The sequence below is a fragment of the Acomys minous genome (assembly GCF_964271855.1).
Source record: "Acomys minous genome assembly, chromosome: 3".
NCBI lineage: Eukaryota > Metazoa > Chordata > Mammalia > Rodentia > Muridae > Acomys > Acomys minous.
Genome location: NC_140485.1, coordinates 83,465,848 through 83,479,397, shown reverse-complemented (window position 1 = coordinate 83,479,397; position 13,550 = coordinate 83,465,848). Strand labels below are relative to the sequence as shown.

Here is a 13,550-nt window from a genome sequence, read left to right as displayed (position 1 = left end):
GCACACCTCTAGCCCAGATCCCAGGAGTTCAGCACACCTGCCTAGACTACGTGGTGAGACAATGTCCCCAAACCAAATGAGACGAAAACAGTCTCTGAGCAAGTACGCTGGTAGGCATTTTGTCAATTTGACACAAGCCAGGGTTATCTTGGAAGAATAAACTTCAACTGAAAAAACATGGCCAAACAAGCCTTTTTCCCCCCCCCCAAGATGCTTTCCGGTTTTATCACAGCAACAGAAAGCAAACGGAGACACAGACAAAGCAATATTTACTCCTGAATATGTGTATGAACCCGAAAGACAGGACGAGTAAGTCAACGTTCAAAGCAGCACAGCCTAGCAGAGAAGCAACGGACCTTTTTTTTAGACCCAAAAGAAAACCTAAGCTTTCCTCCTAATATTCCAAACTGGCAGTCACTAGCCTCCTTGTGCCAGACAGATTACTTAATTTCTTGCACAATAAATATTTTAGGGGGGGGTCATGCAAGAGTCAGTGAAAAGCGTTGATTTTAATAGTAATTTTATATAAAAAGTATGTATACATATACTTTTTAAATTCAAAAGTGTTTTTATATATTTAAATATATGGTATCTTTATATAAAAAGTTCCCTGGGTGAGGTGTGGTGATATATGCCTGTAATCCCAGTACCTGCAAGGGGAAGGCAGAGGCAGGATGACGACCGCAGATACTGCTCAAAACAAACAAATAAACAAGCAAACAAACGGGGGTGGGGGGGGTGGGGGGAGAGGTTCCCTTTGAGGAATCAGAGAATTGTATTCTGCAAATTACACAGGTGAGACACCTACCTCCCCCTTCTGCATTTCTTTTATTTTCTTTTCCTTCTGCAGCTGGCGTTCTTTGTCTCGGGTGTCAAAGGAGAAGGGGCATACCTCCACATTTCTTGCCCCTGGGATGTGGGGCTTATAAGGCACTCCATAATGTGGTACAGGTTGAGCTCTTATCACTACTGGTTTATCCTCTTCCTAAGAGAGAAACTATGGGTTAGAAGCAAGACTCCTCCTTTGGCCCCAGCTCACCCTCTTCAGAATGTGGGAAAATCCACTAATTAATACAAGTCCACAGCCCTGGGTGGCCTAGCTTCCTTTTCTTTCGAGGACAGACAATGCCAATTCAGCAGCCGCATCATGGATCAAAGCAATGTAACAGCATTTGGTAAATGACTATCACAATTACTCTGTAAAAATCTCAAATTTTTCCCAGGAATGCTGGGATAGCTAAGTGAGGTCAGAGAGATAAAATGAAGATCAGAAGAAAGGTGCTAAGTAAGCATGCTTACACCTTAGACTCTGACTCAGACTCCAGACTCCACTCCAACATGTGACTGGAATTAATGGTTGCCAAACCCAGAATAGGACCAAGTAAGTTGTTTGGGTTCAAGCTAGTAACATAAGATTACCATGTATTTTAGTTCCAACTGAACCTATAAAAAGGTTTATGCTGAGATCTGCTATAAAATTACCCTAACTCTGGATATTTATAGATAAAATGGGAGATGTAATAAGAAGCTAGCATGATCAATGACAGTTCACATTTTACCGTTCTATGAATCATCACCTTTAGTCACCTTTGTGACCCTTGGGTGTTAAGGACAATACAGTGTAACTGCTTGGTATGAATTTTAAAGGTCCTTTACTAACAGTGACAATAATTCAGGGAACTCTTGACCATGTTACAAGGACAGCATGATCTCAACGCTCTAATGCTTAACTTTCCTGCTCTTCTCATAGCTTGTAACCCACTATCACCGAAAGCCGAGCCCCACCCACTACAGTGCGCTAGAGGGACAAGGCAGATGATCAGACACCCGTGTCAGGCTTACAGACAAGAGCTGACTGCCTCTGGGCCCCATTAAGTGTAAAGACTCAGAGTGGTCATGCAGAAGGAAAAAAGGGGCCCCCTCTCCCTGGGGGAGTCACCTCATCTTCTCTGGTGGGCACTCGGATCCTGTTCTTCAATGCAAAAACTGGTGACTTGGGGACAGTAGCTGGAATTACTTTCTTTTTAGGAACACCCTAGAAAGAACACAACTCAATTAGACATCCCATGTCTAACTGAAATACTAAAAACTGGGAAGCTAAAAAATACTAAAAAGTTGGGAAGATAAAAGCTGGATGAGGGGCCACTTGCCAAACAAGCCTGACTCAAAGTTGTCCTGTGATCTCCACATGAGCACGCAAGGACTAACACTCATATAAACGTCACACACACACACACACACACACACACACACACACACACACACACACACACAATCTGTGCCAAGACAACAGAAGCCTCCACTGCCAGCACTGCTAGGACTCTAGAAGAAGCCCCACTCAAGGAAACCAACTGAGAAATGTGTACATCCCTTAAACAAAATAGTGTAGTGTTTACATGTAACCTATGCACACCTTTCCATATATTTCATGTCATTAGCATATTGTTCATAATTCTTAACACGACGAAAATGTGTTGAGTGCACTTATCATATTATGTAGGGAATATTAGCCAAGGAAAGAAGCCTGCATATGATCAGTACAAATGTTATCTCTTCCATCCATAGTTAGCTGAATTCACAGAAAGAGAACTCAAAATTGTAGTTGATGGTACCTGCTAAACCTCACTGTGCTTAAGTCAGAAGCTCCCCTCCTGTGCCTTGTCTGTATGTGCTGTAAAGCTGGTGTTATTTCAGTCCATGAATCTCCAGTACCCAGGGAGATCTTATTCATTTAAGGCCATCAGTAAATGTTAGCTAACTGAATACAGGACGGCTTGCACCTTGGATTCAGAGGCTCCTGTGGGAGCCTGTCGACTCAATAATACCGCAACCACTCAGCACAGGCTTCAGTCTTACAGAGGCCCCGCCCACAGAGTCTCTAGCCAAGGATGGCCTTAAGCTCCCTAAATAGCTGGAGATGACCTTAAATTCCTCCTGAATATTGGGATTACAGATGTCCATAAATCCTGGTTTATGTGATAACCAGGACTGAACCCAGAGCACCCACATGCTAGACAAGTGCTCTATACTCCTACCTCTGGGTTTTTCAAAGCCACTTATGGGGCATATAAGATACTCGTTTGATATTTACTCTAGTTTTATTTTTTAAAGACAGAATCTCATTATAAAGACCAAGCTGAAGTAAAAAAAATAAAAATAAAAGGGGGGGCCACTGGAAAGATGGATGAGATTAAGAGCACTGACTGTTCTTCCTGAGGTCCTGAGTTCAATTCCCAGCAACCACATGGTGGCTCACAACCATCTATAATGTGATCTGATGTTCTCTTCTGGCATGCAGGTGTACCTGCAGGCAGGGCACTGTATGTGTAATACATCAATTCGAGGGGGGGAAAAGATCAAGCTGGCCTTCAACTCAGACTGCCTCATGAGTGCTGGGATTAAAAACCTGTGCCACCATGCCTGACTGATATTTACTTGTAATTTTTCAAAATTACTTTTGCCTCTCTATCTTGAACAACTTAGGAAACATGGTTTTAAAAAAAGTGTTAGTTATAACACATTTGGGACTAGCTTGTAAAAGCAAATTGAAGCCAGGCCTGGAGGCACACACCTACAATTACAGCACCTGACAGGGCGAACAAAAAGTCAGCCACACAGCAAGTTGTAGGCCAGCTTGAGCTAATGTGAATCGGTATCAAAACACAGTAAGATACAAACAAATTAACCTTTAAACATGAAGATGTGCTATCATGAAGACAGACAGACAGTCTCTCCCCTTAGGGTAACAGGTCCCTCTAGAGGATTCCCAAAGCAGGGAGGCTCATCCTGCTGCACATTTTTTTGGTTTTTTGAGACACAGTTTCTCTGTGTAGCCTTGGCTGTCCTAGACTCGCTTTGTAGACCAGGCTGGCCTCAAACTCACAGTGATCCACCTGCCTCTGCCTCCCGAGTGCTGGGATTAAAGGTGTGCGCCACCACGCCCAGCTCTGCTGCATTTTTAAGGATTCTTTTTTTAAGTGTATGCATGTTTGCCTGCATGTATATATGTATGTATGTGCACCATGGCATGCCTGGCAGCAGAGCGGGTCAGAAGAGTTATGGATGGCAGTGAACCATCATGTGAAGCCCTTTAAACTGCATCTCTTTTCAGCATACATGTTCCGATCAGTCTGCATTTTAGCCACACATTGCCTCTCTCTCTAGACCTACATACAGTCTAAGAGCAAATCCACTCCTGCTGCATCTCTTTGTCATCCGCAACCCAATGCGCTGGTGTCCTGGTCACAGCATCAACTTGAACACTTCTGGGTCACTTCAGGACACCTCAAGTATTCTTACCACAACATCTTCCAAGATCTTAGTGGGGCAAGGTCTGGAATGAAACTCGAAGTTTTCATCCTCCGGTTTGTTCTTTGCCTCTCGCTCCTGAATTCGTTTCTCAATTCCCAAATCAAAACCAACAGGCTGAGTAGGAGGCTTAACGGGCAGCGTCTTGGGCAAGATGGGGCCACCTTCAAAAATCCTGGGATCAAATGCCTGTGCTTTGAATTTGTATCTGTAACAAAGAAATTTAAGTAATAAATACAAAATGCTTTTAAATCAGATAAAATCTGCACAAAGTAGAACAGAACCTATAAATAAGCAGTAAGATGGTCCACCATGTACACAAAATCCATCCTCTCCACAGCCATGTTCTTCACCTCCTGAAAAAAGAGTAAATGACATCGTCGAAACCCTGCTGGGGCTGGGGCTGGGGCTGGGCTCCATGGAGGCAGGTGCCTGTAATCCTAGCACTCAGCAGGCAGAGAGAGGAGGACCAGAAATTCAAATTTGGGGCTGGAGAGATGTCTTAGGTTAAGAGTACTGGCTGCTACTCCAGACAAGGCTCAATTCCCAGCATCCACGTGGTGACTAACAACCATCTGTAACTCCAGCTCCACAGGACAGAAAGCCTCCCCTGGCTTCCATGGGCCCCAGGCATGTCAGTGATAAGAAAACATTACATGCAAGCAAAACTCCCATAAACATAAAATGAAAAAGTCACCTTTGGCTAATAGCAATTTTGAGGCTCGCTAGGAATACATGAACCCCTGCAGGCTGACGACCTAGGTCTGTAATCCCAGAGATCCAGGCCAAGGCAAGAGACTAACATAATCAAGACACACTGAGCTACACAGCCAGCCCAAGCCACTCAGTGAGGCTCTACTTGAAAACAACAGCACAGTGTTTGTCCTACGTGCACATGGGCCCTGGGTTTCACCCCAGTACCATAACGATCATGGCCGGTGCAGGGAGATGAGCTTCAGTGCTGACTACATTAAGTTCCAGCTTCTCCCGAGAGTCAAGCTGCAGGTGCTTTGATAATCAGGCAAAGGTGTGGTCTACCTAGACTAACCTTATCCTCAATTAGAATCCAAAGTGAGGCTCTGCTACCCCCATTACATTGCACTGAATTGGGTGTTTATCAGATGATGCTCCAGGGCACCTCCATGGTCCCACTCTCAGTCAGAGAGGCAGGAACACAACCTACGGAGTCACTGCATGCCACACATTTCATGGGAAGGAAAACAGCCACCACTGTCCCCGTGGGACTGAAAGTGAGCAGGGACCTACTGTTGCAGTTTCTCAAGCTCCTCAGCCTCCTGCTCTGCTGCACTTTTGCACGTCACAGGCCTTGCACGGTATTTGGTTTGCAGTACGGGAGTCTGGGGATCTCGGTTCATCTTGGGCGAGGATCTGGAGGGTAACAAGTCTGTAAAACAAAATTGCAGACATCTGCTTAGTTCCCCAAGATACAGGTCACGTGGAAGTGCTGAGTCAACGAGATAGAAATGGATGAACCAGAGAACCTGGCTTTGTAGGATCAACTCAGCTTATGCCAATCAACCTGACAAATGTTCCCTCCCTTCCTCCTTTTTTTTTTTTTTTTTTTTTTTTTTTTTGGTTTTTCGAGACAGGGTTTCTGTGTAGCCTTTGCTGTATTGGACTCACTCAGTAGACTAGACTGGCCTCGAACTCACAGTGATCCACCTGCCTCTGCCTCCCAAGTGCTGGGATTAAAGGCGTGCGCCACCACCGCCCAGCTCCCTATCACTCTTACTGAAGGATAGTTTTTAGACAAATTCTTCTGCCATCTCTGCACTCTGTCTGAAGGGCCCTTGCCACTCCACAGCCCTTTCCATTGACAACAGCAACTATTTTACTATGTTCACTATGTTTTTTTTTACCAGACCTTTACTGAGTAACTCCCAACTTTGAGTTTCACAAAAAACATCTGTATCAAATCTTCCAGGCCACCACACACAGCAAGTGAGATGGAAATGTCAGCATGGTGGATCACATCTGCAGTCTGAGCATTTCGGAAGCTGAGGCAGAAGGATCAGTTTATGGACAGTTTATACTACATTTCAACTTCCAAAGCGACCTCACTATAGAACTACACCAAAGAGAGGAAGAAAAAAAAAAAGGAAAGTCAGATAGTCGACTGGGGAAAGTTAGAGAAAGTCAAGAGGCAGACAGAGAGAAAACAACCATGCCAACACATCATTAGAGCAGTAGTTCTCAGCCTTCCTAATGCTGTGACCCTTTAATACAGTCCTCACGTCATGGTGACCCCAACCATAAATTTATTTTTGTTGCTACTTCATAACTGTAATTTTGCTACTCTTACGAATTGTAATGTGTTTTCCAATGGTCTTAGGTGAACCCAGTGAAAGGGCCGTTTGACCCCAAAAGGGGTCCCAAGGGTTAGAACCACTGATTTAGAGCATTACAAACACTCACAGGAGGTATTGGTTTCCCTGGTCAATAACAACCTTATCAATTTTCATAATTACTTAGAACAAATCTAATTCATTCACTGGCTTCTCTTTTTAAACAGAGTCTGATTATGAAGCCTTGGCTAGGTGGGAACTTAATTCCATGAGGATTAAAAAATTCACTATGTTCATATTATAAAGTATTAGAATATAATAGCAATATTAAAAATACCGTATTTAAGTTCGGCACGGTAGTGCACACCTTTATTCCCAGAACTCAGGAGGCAGAGGCAGGCAGATCTTTGTAAGTTCCAGGCCAGCCTGGGCTACAAAGTGAGCCCAGGACAGCCAAGGCTACACAGGGAAACCCTGTCTCAAAAAACAAAACCAAAAACCAAGAAATGGTATTTAAGGAGAACACAGCACCACAGCGGTGGAGTGCTTGCCTAGCTGAATCACCAGCACTACAGTAAGAAGAGAAAAACTGCATTTAAAGCAACTCATGTGGCCACCTTAAAAAAGTGCGAAACAATGCGTAATAGAAAATTTGTAGATACGAACCCTTACTTCCCAAATGCTGAGGTTACAAGCATGCACAACCAACCCAGCTTTATTACAGGATGTTTTATCTCAATGTGATTGATCCCTCAGATTGTATTTGATCCCTGTATGGTCCCTCAGATTGTGAACTGTAAAAACCTATCTTTTGTTTGGCGTGGCTGAGTCCTAGCACACACCTTCAATCCAAGATCTTCCTGGACACAGGGTTTAATAAAGTTAAAGCCAGCTGACAGGAATCAGAGAGCAGAAGGGGTCTTTGGCATTTTCCACTCTCGGGATTTTAGCTTTAGTTCTCAGGCTCTTAGCTCTCTAGCGCCCCAGTTCCTTGACATTTGGCTTTTTGGACTTTGAGCTAGCAAGGCTTTGGCCTTGGGGTTTTTGACCTTTTCTTCCTGGGTTGTCAACTGAGCTGGTGAGACTTTTGGGCCTTCTCCATCGGGACGTGAGCTGGGTGCTTTCTCTGCCTTTCTGAGCTAGCAGGTTTTTCACCCAGCATCTGGTTCCTGTGTCTTTATTGGTAAAATAGAACGATCTGGGATTCTCATTTAAAACAATACTGCTTAGCCATATTCTCCTGATAGCTTGGTTTTACATTGTTTTGAGTCTTTAGACTTTACCTTCTTGCAGAACTTGTTTTTGTAAAAACAAAAACAATTGAAATCCTTTCATCTGTTCACCTTCAAATCTATACAAACTTGTCAGCATTGACTCTTTCAACCAGGTGTGATGGTGCATGAATGTAATCCCAACACTTAAGCGCTGAGCCATCTCTCCAGCCCCTTTTTTGTTTGTTTTTTCCAAGAAGCCCTCATAGTTAAGACTCAAGTGACCTGGCCCTGCGAGAGAAAGCTTCTTGAATTCTTCATTCTTTTTCTGCATCTCCACCACCTCCTGCTGCATTTTCAGTCTTTTCTCAGTGCTGAAGGGGAAGCAGTGTGAACCCTGCCAGCTGCAGTAACAATGGCCCTGGCAAGACACGCCCACCACTGCAACAGTGACAGAAATGTTAGGAGAATAACCAGCCACTTTCTGATTGCACTTAAAGCCCATCCAGAAAATGGAATTCATACCTGGCACCATTAGCAGGTCCAAAAACCTGTGGCTAGGGAGGCTTGGGGAGAGCCTACCACTACTACTATTCTGCTAAGTGGACATAGTATTTAACTGGCCCCTAGGTACTTGTCTTTACACCCATAGGTTAATGCCTCACCCAAAACTCAGAGAGGCTTCTTTTTTGCAATGGATGGTAATTAGCACAGAGACTCAGAACTGGTCAATGTGTAAAGAACAAGAGATCGTAGACTGTTCAGATCTAAACGGGGCCTCACACCACTGCCTCTAAGGCTCAGGGATCAACATAGAATAAGGGGTAAGAGCCAGAGGCAGTGGAAGACTACAGTGAGACCACATCTGTGCAGATAGGACAGAGCAGCTGCACACATGAACTCCTAGTAGCTAGGATTTTATGCACCAGACCAAGACCAAGATCAAGCCAGACGAAGCCTCAGCATGGAGGAAGAAGTGGGTCATGAAGTCCACCCCTGGCAGCCAACAGCTGCCGGGAGAGGGAACGTCACTTTTCTTCAGGGCTGCTCCAGTAGGTGACCCTACACTGACGCACACAATGGCAGCACGAATAGATTCAGTAGTTTAAAAAGAAAACATAAAGCCAGGTGTGGTGGCCCACGCCTCTAATCCCAGCCCTTGGGAGGCAGAGGCAGGTGGATCTCTGTGAATTCGAGGCCAGCCTGGTCTACAAAGAGAGTCCAGGACAGCCGGGGATACACAAAGGAACCCTGTCTTGAACCCGCCACCCCCAAAAAAGGAAGAAAATTTGTTTTTAAAACTCATAAACTAAGGACTAGAATGCAGCCCAGTAGTAAAGCATTTGCCCACCATTCTCAAAGCCCTACATTAAATCACCAGCATAGCAAAAAGTACAAAGAAAAAAAAAACAACAACAGCTTAAAAAAAAACAGCAAATAAATAAAGGCACATAAAAAAGTACAGTCAGATATGGTGGTGCCTACAGTCTTAGCATGTGAGAGTATAGGAAACAGGGCAAGTCTGCGGACAGTCGGAGCCTCACACAGAACCTTGTCTCAGGAAAGCCATGGTTTGTTACTACATTCACCATGAATTGAAGTCATCCATTTCACTAACAAACCAAAATGACAGTGTCTGGGACTTGCAGCTCTAATCGCCACCGGCTTTCCTCAAGGCTCCCCTGTAAGCTGTTTCTCCTTACCTGCCTTCAAAGGTGTACCAGAGCCTTGCTGAAGCGTGGCTGTCCTCAGGGAAGCTTTGCCCTGAAAAGGCTCTCCTATTCCATTCCTCCCGAGAAACCTGTTCTCCAGGTTGGCCTTCTCGTCTGTGAAACAACCAGTCAGGAAGCAAAGCAAAGGAGAATCACATATTAAAATGGGGAGTAGAGTCCCTTTCCAGCACGGTTAGCAAAACCACAGTCTAGCACTGTGCATTATAGGTCAGGAACAGACTGCAAAATCTATCCCGAAGACTTGCAACACCTAGTGTCTTACAGAGAAGGAAAGTTGCAGATTCTGTACCATTGTTAAGACACAGGGAGGGCCACACCGACATTAGCTGGCCTTATCTACCATGTAAACACATCGTGCTGCCCTTGAAGAATTTTGGTCACCAGGAACTGCAAGAGCACAAGGGACAGTTTATATTCATAGAGTGTGGGGTGTTTGAGAGTGGAGAAGAGCAAAGTTTTCTCAACAAGTTTTATCTTGGGCTCTGCTGTGACTAAAGCTGGTACAAAAACAATCTGTCCCCACAGCAGCACACTGTCAGGCTGGGGGAGCACAGCACCCCTGAACAACTACACTACTCACAGTCGATTCTGATTATAACCTTGTGAAAAGCTGAAAGAAAACAAGAAAAAGTACACTACACCTAAGATGGTTTTCTAAGTTCAGAATTATTATTTTTTTCCTTCCAGACTCTGTATGGAATCACACTGATATGCTAACGGCTCCTTTCTGTGGATATTAGGGCATAAAGAAAACTTGTTAAAAGAAACCTTCAGACAGCCGGCGGTACCTTTGGGCTGCAGTGCTGTGCGGCATGGACAGACCTCTCTGGGACAGCAGGCCCTCTGATCTACCCTTCCTTCAACAGAGCCCTCTCTCGAGAGTAACACTCAACTCCTTTCCCAAGAAACTACCAGACACCATCTCATTTGGACTCTGTATTTTAAGTGTAGCCACAATGGTCATTTTGTTCTTACCACATATTAATGTTAATGTCTCTTAATGAAGGTGGAGACAAGAGAAAGGATAAGATGAAGAAGCCTCATCAGACACTGGATTCACTTATCCCAAGGTTATGTCAGAGTAACACCTACAAGGTGGGCGCTGGCGAGATGGCTCCTGCAGAAGAACCATTCACCAAAGACAACACAAAAATCCGTATTTTTTGGAATTATCTTTTTTCCCTTCTGTTTCTGTGGAACTGAATTGTAATCTTAAATTATGAGTAAAGATGATGTTTCCATCTTGTTATAAAAAAAAGAAAGAACGAACGAAAGAAAGAAAAACTAGGGGCTGGAGAGGTGGCTCAGATATTAAGAGCACTGTTCTTCCAAAGGTCCTGTGTTCAATTCCCAGCAACTACATGGTGGCTCACAACCATCTATAATGAGATCTGGTGCCCTCTTCTGGTGTTCAGGCTCAATGCAGGCAGAATACTGTATGAAGAATAAATAAATCTTAGAAAAAGAAAGAAAGAAAGAAAGAAAGAAAGAAAGAAAGAAAGAAAGAAAGAAAGGAAAAAGTAGCTAGGCAGTGGTGGTATGCACCTTTAATCCCAGCCTTTAGGAGGCAGACACAGGCAAATCCCTGTGAGTTCTAGGACCAGCCTGATCTACAAAGAGAGTCTAGGACAGCCAAGGTTACATCCTTGTTCACTGCTGCTGACTCAAAATACAAACAAACAAACAAAACCAAGAAAGAAAGGACGGCTAGGAGTCGTGGTGCATGCCTTTAATCCTAGAACTCTGGAGACAGAGGCAGGTGGATCTCTGTGAGTTCAAGGCCCTAGTGTAGAAAACGTGTCCAGGAAAACCAAGACTACAAGAGAAACTCTGTCTTGGGGAAGAAGAGAAGAGAAGAGAAGAGAAGAGAAGAGAAGAGAAGAGAAGAGAAGAGAAAAGAGAAGAGAAAGAAAAAGGAAGGAAGGAAAAAAATCAAGAAGGAAAAGTTTGGCCTGGTTGCTCACAGCTGTTAACACAGCGCTTCTGAGCCTGAGGCGGAGAGACGGCCCAGAGCTCTAGGCCAGTCTGGGCTACGGTCTGAAACCTTGTCTCAAAAAACCTAATTTCAAATATAAGCAGATTTCTGTGGTTCGAAAGTTAGCTGTTTTCTATTAAATCATGGGTGAGAAGGTGTGGAAAAGAATGTGTAGTCCAGGTACATTTTTGCAGTATCTTGTTTTTTAATTTGTTTGGTTTTACTAATTTATTTTTATGTGTGGGTATTTCGCCCACATATGTGTCTGTGCACCATGTGCATGCTTGCGGCCTGCGGAGTTCTGAGGAGGAGACTGGATTCTCTGAGACTGGAGCCATAGACAGCTGTGAGCTGCCAGAGCTGGTTTGGGAAACAGAGTCAGTGCTGCTACCTGCTGAGCCGTCCTTCCAGCCCTTCTGCTCGTGACATGGCCTCCGCGACAGGACCAACCCTTCACATGACAGAGAAACAGCAGCGGCGCGTGCCTTTAACCACAGTGCTTTGGAAAGGCACAGGCAGCTGATCTTTGAATTCAAAAGAGCAAGTTCCAGGGTTGCCAGGGCTACACACAGGGAAACCCAATCCTGAAACACTGGGGGCGGGGGAAAGCAGAGAAAGTAGCCACTTACCAAACCACGAGTCTACATTTTCAGTCTCTTCTTCAGCATCCAAAGATAAAAAATTGATAAAGTCAGTGGGAGCATCAAAAGAGTAAGTGTTTGTGACTTGTGACATTGTTCCACTAGTGCAGGAGAACGGGCTCTTCCCAGGATTCTAACACTCTACTCAATAGATCGCCTTCTGGGGAAAGAAATGGTTACACAAATTAGGTTTCCACATAAATATTAAGTATTGATTCCTACCAAGTACTTCAGTTTTATAATTCCAATTTAGAAAATCATCTAGGTCAGGGCATGGCAGGTGCATGTCTGTAATCCCAGCACTCAGGAGGCAGAAGCAAGCAGATCTCTGTGAGTTCAACACGACCCTGGCCTAGAGTGAGCTCCAGGTTAGCCAGAACTACACAGAGAAACCCTATCTCAAGAAACAAAACAGAGGGGCTAGAGAGATGGCTCAGAGGTTAAGAGCACTGCCTGTTCTTCCAAAGGTCCTGAGTTCAATTCCCAGCAACCACATGGTGGCTTACAACCATCTATAGTGAAATCTGGTACCCTCTTCTGGTATGCAGGCATATATGAAGGTGAAACACTGTATACTTAAATAAATAAATCTTTAAAAAAAAAAAAAAACAGAGGTGCGGGGGAGGTCATCTGGTAAATCCATGGCTTTTTTTCAAATCAACCTATTAAAGTTAGTTGTCTGGGAGGTTGCTTTAGTTTTTGGAATGAGAAAAAAAGAGCTAGTGAGATGGCTCAGTGGGTAAAAGTACCTGCCACCAAGTCTTATAACCTAGTTTGATCTCTAAAAGCCACATGGTGGCAAGAGAGAAAACTGACTCCTCTAAGCTGTCCTCTGACCCCCATACATACGCTGAGGCTTGCATGCACACCCACACAGATAAATAAGGGTACAAACTTTTTCCTCTTCTTTTTTTTTTTCCCCTGAGACTGGGCTTCTCTGTGTCACTCTGGCTGTCCTGAACTCACTTTGTAGACCAGGCTGGGCTCAAACTCACGGTGATGTGCCTGCCTCTGCCTTGGAGTGCTGAGATGAAAGGCAGCTGCTCGGCTTCTCCTCCTCTTTTTAAAGAAAAGGCTAAGTTAGATGAGTGCCTACAATATGCCCTCCAGTACTGGGTGCCGCATTCATTATTAATTTTCCCTCAATCTGTCATTTTCTTATTTCTAAGCCTTCCTCCACCTTTGTATGCACGCTCTGCCTAATAACCTAATTTCTAGAACACATCATTAACTTTTACACCTATCAATATTTACCCAAGTTCAACTAAATCTGTAAATACTTACTATGCAAGTGTCCACCTGTTACATATAAATAATTCCACACCACAGTGTTGGCCGTGTTCCCTCTAGAACAGTGAGCGCCCACCTTTGTATCA

General features: G+C 44.3%; 2 protein-coding genes across 6 annotated transcripts in view; both read right to left on the bottom strand.

Moving 5' to 3' along the window:
• Positions 1 to 13,550, bottom strand: part of LOC311594408 (bcl-2-like protein 1) — a 61,782-nt gene that overhangs the window by 20,859 nt on the left and 27,373 nt on the right. The window contains exon 4 of one of the 4 annotated variants that reach the window (XM_084776074.1): positions 12,196 to 12,334. The exons of 2 other annotated variants lie outside the window; for them this stretch is intronic. The gene's annotated coding sequence lies outside the window, so the exon portion shown is untranslated. Of the gene's footprint in view, positions 1 to 12,195; positions 12,335 to 13,550 lie in introns of those variants that run through there. One more of the 4 variants, XM_084776076.1, reaches the window with a different exon arrangement.
• LOC311594388 (targeting protein for Xklp2-like) overlaps positions 1 to 13,550 on the bottom strand; it is a 69,213-nt gene that overhangs the window by 42,407 nt on the left and 13,256 nt on the right. Inside the window, exons 1-6 of one of the 2 annotated variants that reach the window (XM_084776017.1) lie at positions 12,163 to 12,291; positions 9,529 to 9,651; positions 5,575 to 5,713; positions 4,300 to 4,516; positions 1,940 to 2,035; positions 809 to 985 (exon numbers count right to left, since the gene is read on the bottom strand). In XM_084776017.1, coding sequence (XP_084632143.1) covers positions 809 to 985; positions 1,940 to 2,035; positions 4,300 to 4,516; positions 5,575 to 5,713; positions 9,529 to 9,651; positions 12,163 to 12,268 — 858 coding nt within the window. In that variant the 5' untranslated portion in view covers positions 12,269 to 12,291. Of the gene's footprint in view, positions 1 to 808; positions 986 to 1,939; positions 2,036 to 4,299; positions 4,517 to 5,574; positions 5,714 to 9,528; positions 9,652 to 12,162; positions 12,292 to 13,550 lie in introns of those variants that run through there. The other variant, XM_084776018.1, reaches the window with a different exon arrangement.